The sequence below is a fragment of the Calonectris borealis genome, chromosome 1 (assembly GCF_964195595.1).
Source record: "Calonectris borealis chromosome 1, bCalBor7.hap1.2, whole genome shotgun sequence".
Taxonomy (NCBI): domain Eukaryota; kingdom Metazoa; phylum Chordata; class Aves; order Procellariiformes; family Procellariidae; genus Calonectris; species Calonectris borealis.
This window is the reverse complement of record NC_134312.1, coordinates 138,086,877-138,103,470: the sequence shown is the minus strand read 5'-3', so window position 1 is coordinate 138,103,470 and position 16,594 is coordinate 138,086,877. Positions and strand designations below refer to the sequence as shown.

Here is a 16,594-nt window from a genome sequence, read left to right as displayed (position 1 = left end):
TGACTGAGCTCCTGATACTTGAATAAATTTTGGCTGTATAATATATATAAAAATAATATATTAACAGAGAGTCAGAATATTCTCTATAATAAGCACACAGAAGGTGCCTTGCTGGATGACCAGGGTCTCAACTTCTAACTGCTGGGCAAAAATCCTACACAGAAAATGCAGCAACAGTGATCTCTGTCTAGCTCTTGGGGGAGGGATAACCACAGCACTCGTAACATGAGCTCTGCAGCCAGCATTACCTTATATCCCTTACTGAAAGCCTCAGCTGAGTGTTTGAAGACTCACTGGAATACACAAAAGTGAATGACACAGTTGCAAAGAAGTGAATGGTACAGTGATAAATAATCCTTCCAACTTAAATTTAAGAGGACTGCACTCCAGGTGCCTGTGCAGCATTTGTATGAGAAACTGATTGCATCAGTTGACCTACAGATGAATCATTTTAAAAAAAAATTTTTTTTAAGCATTTGCTTTGATACAGTTGAAAATAAACAGTGCAACACTGTTCAAGAGATAAAAGGCAAGTGCAGGCTTCCTTACCATCCCCTAAAAAACCTCAGAGGAGTAAGTACACTGATAAGCAGAAGTATAAAGGCCAAAGACAGACAAGATATGGGACATGACTTGATATTAATGTTAAATAACTGACAATTCATGAAGTACATTACTGAATAACTGAGGTTATTCCCGAGAGAAAATGCCAGCTACCTCCACGTCACACCGCCCACCTTAGTCTACTCTTACTTCTCTGTAGGTGAACCATGTGCTACTGCATCCTCATGACTATGGAATACAGGCTCAAATTCAACACCCTGAAAGCTGCAATGCTGGTATTAACAAAAAACCAAACCGAACAAGCAAAATCCCCACAGGTTTCTAAGAACTTGGTCCCGATGGAGCTCTATCCTTCGGATGTAACAAAGGATCCAGGTTCCTTCTGCTTGCTGGCTGGTCAAATATATGTCTGAGATCTTACCACACTTTGTGAAAAGAACAGCAGATGACCCATATCTGGACACGTGAATTATCTTTCCCTCTTATGAAAACAGGTTCTGAAGCCAATGGGTGTATATGATGAATTTCTATTTTTTGTCACCGCCTATGCCAAATTCTGAAGGAAGTTGGTGGCTTTGCCTTCACACTTATATTCAAGTGTACTTTGCACTTTTGTGTGAACACAACTGCCTGTTCGTATGGTCTGGACAGGCCAATAGATGCGCATTATGCGTATGTAAGAATGCAACATCTTCAAGTATCATCCCCTCAGCTATTTGCAGACAGAATGTAGACACTTCAAGTATAAACTTCAGCTGACAGCTAGAGGGAAAGAAGGCAGGTCATGGGACTCTTCAGTTTTCTCTTAATTTGCAATTTACGCCAGTTCTACCCCTCTTAACACCGTGGCTTGAAGAGTCCTACATAGCATTTCCCTAAAAGCAGGTTTCATCCTAGGGATAAAAAGGTGAGGATCCTAAGAAAATATTTTATTTTCCACAGTCTGTTCTTGTACCTCAAATTCCTTCTCAGATTACTTAACAGGGGTTTTTATTGAAAGTATTTTATTATGCATTTTTTCTCCCTCCATTGCAAATGAAATTAAAAAGCAGTAATTTTAGAACCTCTATCCCATGGTAACAAAAAAAAGTTCTAATACTGTTACTAGCTGCAATACTGGAAAACTGGAAAGCTTAGAGCATAAAATTTACTTACAAGGAACAGAACCCTGCAAATAAGTGGTCTACGAGGTACCTATCTTACATGAAGGATCAACATTCAACCCAAACCACTGCATTGTGTTCTGCTCCCAAAGGCATTTTCATAACCTGTATGCAGAAATTTCCTTTGAAGAGCCTGGTACAAATTTACTTTGACAACTTCTTTCTTACCACTGAGGACATGATCAGAATTAGGCCACAGGGATTTTTATTAATATTGGGAAAGGGATTAATAGTTAGATTTACTTCCAAGTTTGTGGAGTTAAATTAACATAAGCATACATATATACCAATCACAGATGTTTAGTCTTCCCCAGCTGAAAAAATTAGGTTGAAGACGGATGGAATTTGTTAAATCTAAGACCTAAACAGAAGGATATAGATAAAGGAAGTGAACAGGAAGACTTCTAAATAATCTCTCTCTCACTTTGGGATCTGTAAGACTTACATAGTCCATATGACCTTTTCCCACCAGCACCAAAGAAAGAAGATTTCCGCTACACTTAGAATTTTCTGGTATTGACCAAGCCAACTTCCACCTTAAAAAAAAATCACTGTTCGAACAGGACAGAAGAAAAGTTCCACAATCCACAGACACAACAGTTTTCTTTCTACTCCGGCTAGACCCTCTGGAGCTACTGGCATGCACCACGTTGTCATGGGTCTACTTACACGCCTCCTTGCTCGTGGCGCTGGCTCGGGTGTGTTAGGAGAAGTGGATTCGTTCGGTGTTTCTGAGGTTGAGCTAAGAGATGAGTTACTGCTTGAAAGTTCTTTGTTCTGCCTTTTAGTTCCAAACGGCAAGAGGAAGGCCACAAAATCTGAAACATCTTTTTGCTCTTCTTTCTGAGAGTCTTGCTTGAGCTTGTAGGCCCGGTCATTAGCAATCACTTGGGACAAGGGCATTCCAAAAGCCTGGGGAATAAATTCTGCAACAACAACAAAAAAATTAGTATTTACTGAACATCTGATATTTATTTAGTACAAAAAGAATTAAGTATTAAGCTGTTAAAAAGAAAAACAATCTGAAGTCCCTTTAAATACATAATAATTCCAATGAGGTACTGGACTGCATAATAATAATAATAAACAATTGAAACAATAAAATAATAGTGGAGACATGCCAGGCAATTGTAGCTCATGCTATCTGAATCCTGTTTCCAGTTGGATCGTGCAAGATATACCACACGGAATCTTGGAAAATCAACTGGGAACAGATCTAATTAAGATCTTAACTTCCACTGAAGTGGAAGTGGCTACATCTGGATGGTGCAGAGGGCCATCAGAGGCTCCAGTAACCTAATCCTGAGACTGGGGAGCCTAGCTGGACCGTGCCACAGCTCTCTCATGTTTCAGACCCCTTCACCGGGTTTCTTTCTCACAAATGCTACAGGGCACCAGAGTCAAGGGGTACAGGCACAGGCATGGGTCTCATTACAGGTCAGGAGGGTAGCACCTACCTGTAGGAGTGTGTAAGTGCATCCACTATTCAGACTAAGCCTTCAAGGATATGGTTTTAATTATATACAAGAACTATACCGCTTTAACATACTGGTAAGATTTAACCAGTTTAAGAGTGGTATATCAGTATAAAGGTCCTTTGCAACAGTACAAAAATATATATGGACATATAGAAATACAGGAGAATACAGGTTTCTCTCAATTAACAAAAAGAACATAATCCCATCCCACATCAGTATAACTGTAATGTACAAAACCAGCATATACTTCAGGTCTCAAAGTAAAATAGAATCATAGAATAGTTTGGATTGGAAGGTGCCTTTAAAGGTCATCTAGTCCAACCCCCTTGCTGTGGGGGGCAATGCTCAAATGCTTCACAAAACAGAAAAATGCTCTACAGTGATTCAGCCAACAACAACAAACATTGACATTCTCGTCATTAAGTTTCAAATCTACACCTATCTGAGATTAGTAGAACCAAAACCATTGGGCCAGACTGCCAGCCAGAACTGTTTTATGCTCAAATGGAATGAAAAAATAGCTATTGACTCTGTTCATCCTGGTGAAAATGTGTGCAACTTCCACTAGGTTCCAGCTTCAGACCTGCCTGTATCAGGAATAAATAAAGCACCAGAGATTAAAAGCAACCTTTTTTTTTAAGTATGAAAAAAGGAACAACAACAACAAAAAAGCAAACAAAAAAATCCTTATATACTCTTCCTCTCTTTTGCCACAATCGTCTAAATGATTGAAGGCCAAAGTTTCTCCTGGGACTTAAAGTCAGACTATATCTTTGATGACACTTTAAAATTTTATCTAGGCTTGCATTATCATTAAGATTAAAGTAAGGCATTGAAAAGAAGAGTGTATTTTATGAATCTTGAATGAGGACACTATTAGCCTATCATACTGAAGAGACAAGGGCCTGTTGTTCTGATATGGTGAGAAACATTACTGCTCTTTAGAAGTATGAAATGTTAAGACATGAACTAATTTTGGTGTCCAGACGAAACTAAATCAGGAAGCAGAGCCTCACATATCAAGCAAGTCTGGAGGTGACCTGTGAGTAGAATGACATCTAAAACCATCTGCATTTAATTTAGAACAAGAAAGAACATCACATGAGTATCAAGCAATGCGGGGATTGCCAGTTCCAGGAGTCCAGAGTTAGACCCGATCCTCCTGTACCCAGCAGAGTGTGCCTATAAAATGATGAGAGTATTAGTATTAAAGACTTTTACTGTTCTGAATTACCTTCCTAATGAACATTTAAGTCCACAAACTTGAAACACACATATGCAACATGTCTCCCCTTCTGGCTGTCTAACCAAGTACTTTGTTATACCTCCATCATCCCTATTTATCTGCCCTTCTACAACACTTCCTGAGAAAAGCCCCTGAGCCAAATTAAATCCTGAGCATGAAATATTTCTCTGGTTTTGGCTTACAGACACTCGTGCTTCAAATTGGGATGGGACAGCAGTATGTAGCCCAGTGATGCCCAACAGCATGCTGATGCCGTTGATCCTACAGCACTAGGATCAACTGGGACAAGATCAGCAGGAGATGAGATCTCAGCACTGCTTCATTAAAGCAATTTCATTAAAATGACCCTCTCCCTGACTTTGTTATGTAAAGGCTGGTATTTTGAGGTAGGTGTTGCTCCTCCTTGAAAACCCTCAGGTGTGGGACGCTAGGTTTTTAATTGCTTTTGCTCAACGTGCCTGTGTAGCAGTGAAAGGACACTGAACCTCTGCTGCTTTGCTGTAGGCCTCCTTCTCAGAGGACATGAACCACTTGCCCGATTTCTCAATGTCTGGCAGAGATGGGGAACTGGATGAAAACCAACTGGCTGATTTTCAGACTAAATACAGATGGAAGTGATGCTGGCTGGCAGTAGTAATTACGTTAAAGAATTGGCAAAAAACAGTAACTTTTTGCTCGTTTGTTGAAATTAAGAGAATTGCTTGCACCCTCTGCAGATTAGCTACAGCCTGAAGTTCCCACCAAAACTAGTGTGTGTGTGTGTGCCGTTGGGGTCGATGGGGGGGAGCATGTTTTGCCCACTACTCTTCAGAAGTATTCAATCCCAACAATTTTGTTGTTGGACAGGTAATGTCATGTCCATTACAGTGAATGCTAGCCCTTCTGACATTTCAGATTCATTAAAAAAATAAGAGTTGTAGTCATGCAAAGTTTTAGCAATCAATTGATGGGGGAGAAAGGGCACTGACTCAGATGTAAGATGTGTAGGTTTGAGGCTCTGGTCTCACAATCAAGCTAAAAGCTCCAACTGCCTCTTTCCTGATGTAGGATGGGGATCCCTACTGTTGGAGATGTTTCATTTGTATGAAGAAATGCTCCTTAGAGCACAGGCTCAAAACTTTGCTCTGTTGTACATATACTGAGTTCCAGAGCTACTAAGTTAGTTACTCTCTGTAAAACCAACAAAAATTTGACCACTTATTCACTCATCAGAGTGGGCAGCTTAAAAAGAAATTTTGCAGAAAGCACCGTATAAAAATGTGAAACAACCTGGCAGACTGGGCAATCAGCGTGGAAACACAGACTCATATCCTTAGACCAAACAGCAGCGTACAAGGACTTGACTTTTGATCCATCCTGTTCTTTAGTGTTTACTGGCACAGGAGACAATTTGCTATTTTGGAGAAGTGCACGATTTCTTTTACCAGAAAGTCCATCTTGCAGCTGAGGAAAGTTTCTTACTGATATGTTCCTAAGAAATCTTTCTGTGATGGCAAAATCAGCATTTTCTAATAAAAAGCAGCATGGCACAGAAAAACTCCCAGACAGATCAAATAAGAGCTTCAGTGACCAGAAATCCTCCTCTTTGCTAATCAAATGGTGATATCCAGGATGTTGACACATACGGTTAGCTTACTTGGCCTCATGCCACCCCATCCAAGTATAGTTTCGAAGACTTCTCTGAAGTTTCAGCTGGTGAAAATTGTGGTTTGCATCCCACAAACCATAGCAGTCTATTAAGAACCAGTGAGGTCTATACTCTAGACCCTAATGAAGCTTTCAATGTCAATAAAGTGAACAGCATACAATACAGCAACTTTGGATAGTCTCCTTAGCACTTTGGGGTTTTTTTCTTAAGTATAGCTTAAGTGCTGGTTTTGAGCTGCTAAAACCTTGTGACCAAGATCTAATAAGGTGCTTGTACTACCTCTATTTAAATGATAGGAACAGAGTGGGAGACAGCTCAGAGAACAATACGCTTTAAAAGGGATATTTAAATGAACTTAAAGGGGTCTTTAAGTCAACCTCCCCAGCTAGCCAGACTGGGTAACTCCGTTTTGCTAACTGAAATGAATTACTTTGGATCCATAGAGGGAGTGATGGAACGAAGAAAATAAGGAAAATTGAAACCTCAATCCATAAGGGGAACGGCAATCCTCCATCTGAAGGTTCGTCAAAACCCTGCACTGACTCCAGAAGACTCGAGATAAGACAAATGTTCTCGCAGCATCAGCTCTGTGGCTGAAACTCCCCTCTCCAGCTAGTCAGAGCTCACTGACCTTCAAGGAGTGATATAAAGCCTCTGCAATTACTTAGGCTTTTTCTGTGGGTAGAACCCTGTGAGAGGTTCTTCAGTCCTTTAGTTGACTTTAGCACAAAATATGACAGAGTGTTGCTTAAAAAAACCTTTCATATGCCTAGAGCGCATGAGAAACTTTTCTGAAGTTTTTAAAAAAGCACAGTGGGGTGCTGGAAAGGCTTGAGAAAAACGCATTTCTGATAAACTATAATAAAAAAGAAACTTCATCTATTCAGCTCTCTCCTTAGGCTGTGCCAAGGCATTCTAACATCATGATAGGTTGAATTACTGAAGAACAAATGCAAACATTTAAGAAATACCTCTAAATTTTCTAAGCATGGCTGGGAAGTGAAATGGAAGAGTTTTCAAGAATTTTGAACTAAAGAAAAATCAAACATCTACTGCTGGATCTGCATATGCCACAGAGTTACCAGGAAGGCCTTTTCTCAGAAATTCCAGCACATACAGCAGCTCTGCTAAGGCCCCACGGATGAACCTGTCAGGTATTTAGATTCCACACAGAAACACTAGCAAAAGGGATGATTCTCCATTGCTCAACAAATCACGTAACAAGTGATTATTATTTCTGAGCAGATCTCTCAGTTCACCTGTAGGGTTTACTGGAACCAAGGCAAAATGGAGCTGGTTTACTGATCAAATCTTCTAGGAGAAATCCTTTCTGGGAGGCATCTCTCTCAGGAATGCCTGTGTGTACTTTCGAAGTAGGCATGCTTACGCTGACCCCCGTGTCGCTGGCAGGAGACAGACGAAAGGCTCCAATTCTGCTGCTGTCAAAATTAGCAGTGAATTTGTAAGGGAACAGTACCCGGCCGCCAGCATGCAGAGCATCCTGAGAATTTCTTATTCCAAGCAGCACTGACATTTTACTGCTCCTCCAGCCTGAGTACTGTTTGTTAGCAGCTAAAACAAATGTTTGGCGACATATGTAAACAGTATGATTGAGAGTCATAATGGCCATTAATAACAAGGAGGCTGGGTAGAGAAAAGCAAAGACACTGAATGATGGAAGCTGAAAATATTGCTTAAATATCTGGGTGGAGTGTTGGTCTCCTGTTTCGTCTGTTTACAACCAGCAAGTTTTGCTATATCCTGCTCTGGTGAGTCACTCGGAGATGTAAAAAGAACTGAAAAAACACTTGTTTTAGAATTTTTCCCCTTTTAATGAGATGACAACATATGTACCTGTCAAAAAGGACAAAATAAAGATATGAATCTCATTTAAAGTGCATTCAATTCTAGTTTAATGTCTTTGTTGGCCTTGAGATGTGTAACAGTTTGCCGAAACTCTCACTTAACAGATAGACAGGTTGATCAACTGATCCATCTAAATAAAATGTGATGTTAGGAGAATAAGAACTCCACAGATTGGACCGAGTTCTAAAGTAGGAGTGATTAAATCTCCAAACAGTCCTAGAAGAAATGAGGAACCAAATCCTTTTGGTTATGCTTTTTAAGCACAGACACCTGGTGGGGTGGGGTGAGGGAGAACAGTCTTGGGCACAAATCGGAGAGAGGTGGTATCTCTCCAGAGAGAACAACCCCGGAAGTCTAGGGCGGTTCAGTGCACGTCAGTGCCAAAGGAGAGGGTTTGTCAGGGAAGACCAAGGACACAAGTCCTCCCTGCTCTTTCTCAGGAACAGCCCACACACAAAGACACAACGCTGACCGCACGCACTACAAGCTGTGCAAGGCTCACGCCTCGTGTGCCCTGCAGCAGGGTCTCCACCGTGCATCCCTGGTGATCAGCACGGTGACCTTTTTTTCCACCTCTGTGGCTTCCTGTGCCAGGCGCATCTCAGTGATCTTTGGCTGCAACCCACACACAGGATCACACGGTGCTGTGTGATCGTCAGGATTAACCGCCAGGAGCCTACCTATCCAAAAAAAGACTTTTCAGGTGACACGCACTCCAGGCACGACCTAACAACATGGCCCCCTCGGCTGTTACTTGTCCTGGTATGTGGAGTCTCCCAGGCTGGGATATAGGAAACTCAAAATGTTTGGAATTAATTATATACTCTTCAAACTGCAACTGTGCTTACAAAAGTGATGCTGAAGGGATGGAAATGCTGTTTGCATTAAGGCAGGTGCAACTTGTCTGCATAAAGTGTTCTGGAAATCGGCTTCCCTGCTTCCCCCCTGACGTCCTGTGGCCTGGTCTCGCCGTTTCCTTCTCACAATGGTGCAGCTGGACTAGTTACCAAAAAAAAAATCCCACAAAAAAAAAAACAAAAAAAGAAACAGAAGGAAGGCATTCCTTTCCGGCATGAGGACTAGGGACCTGCCCAGGTGGATAAGTAAGCGCTCCCGGCCTTTTCTGTGAGCCCACCCATGTCCACAGTGTGGAGTGTTTGTTTTGGACCGGTTGCCCAGTAATGGAAGATATACTCTTTATAAAATAAATGGTAGAAATGCTTGTTAAAAAAACACCACAGAATGGATCAGAATGATGCTTCCAGCTCACTGTGACACACACGCCGAGGGAGGTTAACTCTGACTTTGGTGACATGGAGACCACTGTCCCGTGGGGCTCAGCTGCGATGTAGCACGGCGGTCTCATCCTTATGGAGACCGGCAGCACGAGGCCTTACATTTTTCCTTCCAGAGCCAGCTCGTCACCTGAAAGTTGGGCGACGCTGTCCCTCCTAACTCCTGAGGCTGGGGGAGATGCTGGTGCTGCTGCTTCCCACAGGAAAACAGCCGCCTTTCGCCAACTGTGCCAGGCTGACGGCCTGCATGGCACAACCCGGCACCTTCCTGGCTGCTCATCCCCTCCGCCGTCATGGATTAAGAGTCTGCTCAGCGAGCATCTGTGGGGCAGATGATCTTTAATAACTCAGTAGGGCAGAGAAGAGTACACCAGAAACAACCATGGACAGAAACCCGGAGAAGTAGGACGCCACATGCTGCTACCTGGGCTATTTTTGCCCAACGTTTGCCGTTGGCAACAAGTAAGAGCCAACATGGCTTTCTTTTCACTCTGCTGACACAACCTGGTTGGGAATCTGACTCCTTCCAATTTCCTGGCCCTCTGTACCCTTACCGACCAACCCGACACCCCTGTCAATACAGACATCCTGACGGAAGGAAAGAAATATAGATTCTGCTGTTTGAGTAGTGCTGGGGATTTTCACCTCGGAGGGTGCTCCTATAATATTTTATACATGGAGAGAGCACGTAAGACATCTCTATAAGTGAGAATAAGGCAGTGGAAGATGGGAGAAAGAGGATAAAAGCAGAGGGGTACATGTTTGAAAAGCCTGAAGTTAAAAGAACGGGGGAAAAAAAAAAGGAATTAGAATTAAGAGAATCAGCATAGTGATTTTTAAAAATGCTTGGGTACAGTTAACCAGAAGATGAAAACCAGTGCTGAAAAACAGGAAGTAGATAAATATATACAAGGATGAATAAGTACAAAGTGCTGACCTTTGCTGTGGGCAACTACTGAGCCTAAATGGCAAAGTGCACTCAGAAAACCCATCTGAATGAAAACAGAAAGTATATCCCAAAAGTTACTAACAGAATGGAGTATCATTACTAACAGAATGCTATCATGCAAGGTAGAAGCACACACAAAAAAAATCCCCGAACAGAAATGTAATAGCAGAAAATAATATTATCTGTAAGTGCTCAACTAGTATGGTTGTGTAATTATCAGAAACAGAGGTCAGCTGAAATAAAACAAGGATGTAAGGAAATCACAGAAGAGTACAAAGCAATGTAAGAAAAAATATTGTTTGAAAGATCTTTGGCAACAGAGAATTTAGAGGAATAAAGAACAACTCTGGGATAAGCATTTGTATGCATCACCAAAGGAAGCTATCACATCTCAAGGCACAGCACCAAAGAGGCATTGGAGGAGTTGTGGAAGTGCAATTGCAAAGGTTTGGGTGACACAACAAAATTAGGTCTTTGGTGAATTATCAAATCAATTTATTATTGCTAAAATCTGCTACTGCAATGAAAAATGTGAGAATAAAAAGATAAAATGTATTTAAACTTTCAAAACAGCTTCTAAATAGAAACTTTCAAAGGAGACTACTGAAGTCATGCTACCCATATAGGGGGAAAGATAAAAGCTCTCAGTGGTTCAAAAATTCATGAAAGACGGAACATTTAAAAAAAAAAAAAGCAGTAAGTGGTTAGCCATTTCTCTGGCAAATGCACTGAAAAGTGAAGAAGGTTTTGCACAGAACTATGTTACTTTGCACTTTTAACTGCATGGAGAACTATGGGGAAAAAATCAAGGAAACTAAGCAACATAACGACGGATTAATTACACTGCAGCCAAATGTAATGCATTGACAGGAACAGTACAAGATAGATTTTTCCCCAAAGGTAGCTATAAAATCATTAAACCTCTTCCTCAAAGACTCATTCTGCATGTGGACTCAAGTCCTACATCAAGTGATTCTCATAACAAATGAAAGATTTGTTACTCACAACCCGACATGGGAGGCAACTGGATTTATCCAAACAAATGTGTCAGTGGACTTGCAGTTTTAGAAGGATTAATGCAAATATTTTTCATAGCCATGTTTAAATCAAGAAAACAATAATCACATAGATGAAGTCACCAAACAAACAAAAATTAAAAGGCAAGCATTTTCTTCCTGACAAATAAAGTAACTTTGAAGTGGGAATGTTCATTTTTTCAATGGAATTTCAAAGTTCCATCCTTTTACCAAACTAGATTACAAGCAATAACATCAGAGTAACCAAATCACTTCTCTTGTTATAAATTTCTGTGTTTGTGTGTGTGTTTTTGAAACTGGGGTGTCAATACTGAGTTTTACTGCCACTTTTCCAGAACTTCTTTTCCAGGAGAGCACACAAGATTAGATGCACAATTACCTACATGCAGAAAACTGCAATTTCAGAGACATTTTTCAGATCTCAATGTCTAGACTTAGCTCAAATGGCTGCAAATTACAGGTCAAGTCCAGTGGATTAGGACCCGGCCCATAAAGCTGATTAATGTCCAAACAAAAGAGTCCAACCATGTAAATGTAAGAGTAAATCCATGTCAGTGGAGTCTATTAAAACCCAACTGATCAGTAGCACTGAAGCATTTATATATTTTAAACAACGGCTATTTTCCTAGGGCTAAAAAAAGAAAAGCAAATCAACTGACTTGCTTGGGCAGGGCTGGGTTCACATGCTTTGCAAATTGAAAGAGGAGAGTGCAAATGCAGGTAAACAACTGGATCATGTTATCCGGACTGGATGGTGAAAACAGGGAGAAAGAACAAGGAAGAAAAGATGCGGTCCTTTAACTCCTCCTTTTCTACCAGGAAATAAACTTTCAGTTGAAGAGATCTGGGTTATACTAATGACAAATAGGAAAGATAAGACATATTTTTCAACTTGGAAATAAATACCTAGGCAGTACATCAGCTCAGTAACATTCTCCCAGTCCAGAAAGTATATATTTAAGGCTAAAGAAAGCTGATATGCAAAACTAAGACCCGATCAGTAAATATCTACTTATTTTATTTTACCTTTGTCTCTGTTCTTCTCCTTTCCTAATGAGTCCAGTTTCTTTCTTAATGATTTCTTCCTCTTTTGTCCATCTGTAAGAGGAAAAAAGAAAAAAAAAGGAAGTGAAGTGAAAGAATGCTGAACAAACTGCTGCACAAGCTGTAGGAACATGGAGTGAGATGGCCACGGCTCTTGGAGTCAGGAAGGGCGTGGGGTACATTTCACAAAGGCTAGGGACTGTCACAGTCCTTCAGCCCTAAGGAATGCTGCTTTGTTCACCCAAACGCCTAGGTTGTGGCAAAATGTATCCCACTGCATGCTGCTGGGCACATCTACACATGCATGGTCATGCAGTCCACGTGGCAGAATAGAAAGCTAATTTTGAACACTTAACAATGGAGATTTGTTGCTGGATGCTTTTGATAGCAAGGTACCATAAACCTAAAGGTACTGGTTAGCCCTCATCCATGGTCACAAGATTGTGATTCAGGTGTAGAGCTGAAGGTAATATCTGGAGAGGGAGGATGACTAACCTCCAGGATAAATTCTGCATACCAGTCATACCAGTTGGGTGATAGCTGACCACCTTCACGTCACCCATCTGATCTGAACTCGCACTGAGAGCCTGCAGTTTGGTACAGCATGTCCAGATTGGTTCAGGTGGATTAGAGTCTCAGAGAAATTATTGTTCTGACACCCTATATATCAATCCAAGTTTTCACTAAGGTATTAAGGACCAAAGATTTTAAGCAACAGTGTGGGCAGGTTCATTCTTGAAACAATTATGCCAAAAGGTTGGCTATCATAATTTCCTTCGGCAGCATCTTTTATAATGAAAAGTCAACAGAAATGCATTTTATTTATTAGGTCTCAATAAATACCAGGGATTAAGACATGGGCCTGCTTTAACTTGTACCTTTTGAATTGTTTCAGTTCCAAAGCAATATAAAGGGTCTAACATAGGGATTAATACTAACGCTAATATAGGCACCACTCTAGCTAAAGGTCAATGAACGTACCTTTGCCTTACTGGTTTTGTAATGTGGCAAAAACTCAAAAATGAACACACCTCATCTGTGTTTCACTTTTATGGTAAGAAGGTCACAATTTGCCTCAACACGTTCTTCTAGTTATGTAAGCCAGTGTCTTAAGTGGTCTTTTACAGCAAGGAACATACCACAGAGGAGTGCAGCGGATGAACTTTCATCTTTGCAATCAGGGGCCACAAGAGTACACAAGCTGTTTCCCCATAGTTTTCCCTCAACTCCTTTTGCAAGCCATACCCAGAACATTACTTATCAGACAGCTGGATAAATTCTGACTTTTTTCATAGCCAGTTAATAGCCTTTTACTTTAAAATTAACATTTCTTTTTACCTTATGTAACTGTGGTTTGATCAACTCTATTTGCACTCGGCATTTATTTAGAGCATATTTGCTCCCAGCACTCACTTAACTACAGAAAGGCAGTTCCTGCCTCTTCAGGTAGGTTGTCATTTGCTGGTTATGTTAATTCCCCTTTTTCCACACCTGCGCCGGTGAGAATTCATCTCTCTGAAATAAGGCTGGCTAGAATGGATAAGGTATTCCAGACAAGAGTTCAGCAGTATAATGGTGGTAATTCATTGCCTGATACGGTCTAAGATTAGATTTTCTTTTTTCGTAGCCACATGACAAGTTCATAACTCAAATTCATACTTTGACTGATTAATATGCCCAGTCTTTTCACAGCTTCTGACGTTTCCAGTTGATAAGACCAAGTTTATTGCAAAAATTCTTCTTTCACTTCTTGGCAATATGAATAGTCGGTAGTCTACTTACATACACCTGACAGTCCTGCTTGTTTTTATAGGGTTCCCTACTACCATTGTGTTCTGATTTTATATATACGTAAAATTATTTTCAAAGTATTTTTCATGTTATAAATTCTGCTACTGCTTCACAGTAGCCTTTTGATAAATTACTTACATTTCTTTGGAGTCTGAGAGCCTCTATTCTCCAAAGACCCATTTATTGATATTCTGACATTCCACTGAAGTCTACTGAGACGTAAAAATGAGAACAAAAGTCGAAACTGGATGTAAAATATAGTGTTTTGCTATTATAACTACACAACGGCAACTTCTGGAGTGTTTCAGTGCTGCATAGTCAAATATAACAGAAATACAGGAAAAAGGAATGCTATTCAACATTGAACACAGGAACAAATGGCACTCATATCCCACATGGAAAACAGGCTAACGACTTCTAGGGCCAAACTATCAATGCTTTCTCACGAACCTTGTTCTTAATGGGTGATTCTTTCAACTCCAACAGTGAAGTAGTTCCTCAGTAAATGACAGGCTGAGACAACATTTGTGCATTTGTCTCTGCAAACCTTGAACTTTGGATACAAGTGATGCTCAGACCCATAAGAATGTAAGAAGCAGGAAGCAGTTCTGGAGATGGATGAACCAGAAAATACAGAAGAGAGCCTACTCTGTGCACTCCTGAGCAAAGAAAGAGATTGCAGAGCAATAGAGGAGAGACACTTACCTTGGACAAATGGGTGCAGCTCCACTGAAGGCAGTGGAGCTACATCCATTTACGTTTAGAGTTTACCCCACTGAAGGAGAAAAAGAGTTGCATATGAAAATAATAGAGAGGAATCCCGGTGAAAAGCTAAAGCTTAGGAGATCTGCCAGGAGGTCAGTTCCAGTTCTCCTCCCCCAGAAAAAGACGTGATTAATTACAATCTATATTCTATAAAAATAAATACGTTTTGAAATGATTGTTGGTTTAGGTTACATCAGGCATAAGCACTGCTAAAATATTCATAACGTGCTTAAGGACTTGTGCAATTCTAGCAGTTTTATATCTTAAATGAACCCAATTCATAATATGTACTTATTATCTGCAGCATGTTTTGAGAATTCAAAGCATTCTTGGGAAACAGGCAAAGCATTATTACCCGTACATAATACCCACTGTACATTTTAAAATTAATCAGCAAATATTTATGCAAAATAGTATTGTATCAGCCCAAAGTGCTATTAAATATGGCCTGCTATTCTCATTTGTGCTTTGGAAATGTTTATCACAAAGTGATAAATGCTGTTAGACTTTTATCCAGCCTTTTGTGTATACAATTATCACCTAATGTCTTCTTTCTATAGATCAACAATGTACTGCTCCTCCAACAGATTCCACTCAAGAATATTAGCAAGACAAGAGAAGTACTCAAAAGACAACTGTCACAGTGAAGGAAGCTGCATTTTTTTTCCTTATTAACCCATTGTGTTTCTTCTGAAGAACATCTGCCTAGGCAGCTGTGCCGATCAGTTGTTTCAGAAATGAACTCAGTTTGTTCAATGCTTACTAATTTATACGTTCGCTGCATTTTTCACTGTAATGCATACATCACTCTCTGGGCATCTATATATTAAGACTAGCATGATGAATATTTAAAAGACCAAGAGTCTAGAATCAAACTCCTGAGTGCATATTAAATTGTTCCGTGACCTGTTTTTCCAAAGTGGTAAGCACTTCCAGGTTCAGTTAATGCCAAAAAGACTTTTCTATTTGAAAAATTAGGTCATTTTTTTAGGACTCTGTCAGTGAATGAAGCCTGCAGAATACAAGAGTATTTGCACTGATACACCAACTTTGGACAAGAATTGAGGAGTTTGACTTCTGAGATTATTACTTTTGAAATTTTGGTTTAACATTGAAATTCATCTACACTGTCATCACTAACACCATTTAACTAGCAGTTACACTCTCAAATCCCAGATTTTGTACAGCCCATTTCAGGACCTAAGCTTCACTGAGACCAGGATTCTACAAACCAGGTAATAAGAAGCCATTTTCCTGCTGAGGATATATAAATTTCAGCTCTAAAAGTTGAAAAAAAGGAAAGAAAGACAACTTTGTATTTTTTTACATGACAGATTGCTCTGTTGCTTTGCACAAGATCACCTGCCAACACTACATATGATTCAAAGAGAGAGAGTGCAGGCTGAAATCCTGTTACTATTATTTACTTCCAGTACTGCTTTACTCATTTTAAAGTTATGGAAATCAACGTGTCTATTTGGTAGGTATAGGTGTTGCTCAGCATAAGCAAAAGCATCACAAATGAGCTACAGGGAATTTGTTCAAGATGATAAAGTTAGTGGCACACCTGGAGTTAACATTCAGGAACTCTTGGCCACCAGTTTCATATTATATCACTTAATAGCCACTATACTGTGAAGTCCTAATCCAATTTTTTTTCATAATTAATATATATATCAAAAAGTACAACAGCACCTGAGCTTTCTAAGACATTTTTATGACACTGACTATTATAGTATTAGATTTCA

General features: G+C 40.1%; 1 protein-coding gene across 4 annotated transcripts in view; it reads right to left on the bottom strand.

Moving 5' to 3' along the window:
- Window positions 1–16,594, bottom strand: part of ARHGAP6 (Rho GTPase activating protein 6) — a 335,923-nt gene that overhangs the window by 31,473 nt on the left and 287,856 nt on the right. For all 4 annotated transcript variants that reach the window (XM_075176314.1, XM_075176331.1, XM_075176323.1 and 1 more), the window contains 2 exons: window positions 12,273–12,344; window positions 2,397–2,653 (listed from right to left, as the gene is read on the bottom strand). In XM_075176314.1, the coding sequence (XP_075032415.1) occupies window positions 2,397–2,653; window positions 12,273–12,344 (329 nt within the window). The remainder of the gene's footprint in view (window positions 1–2,396; window positions 2,654–12,272; window positions 12,345–16,594) is intronic.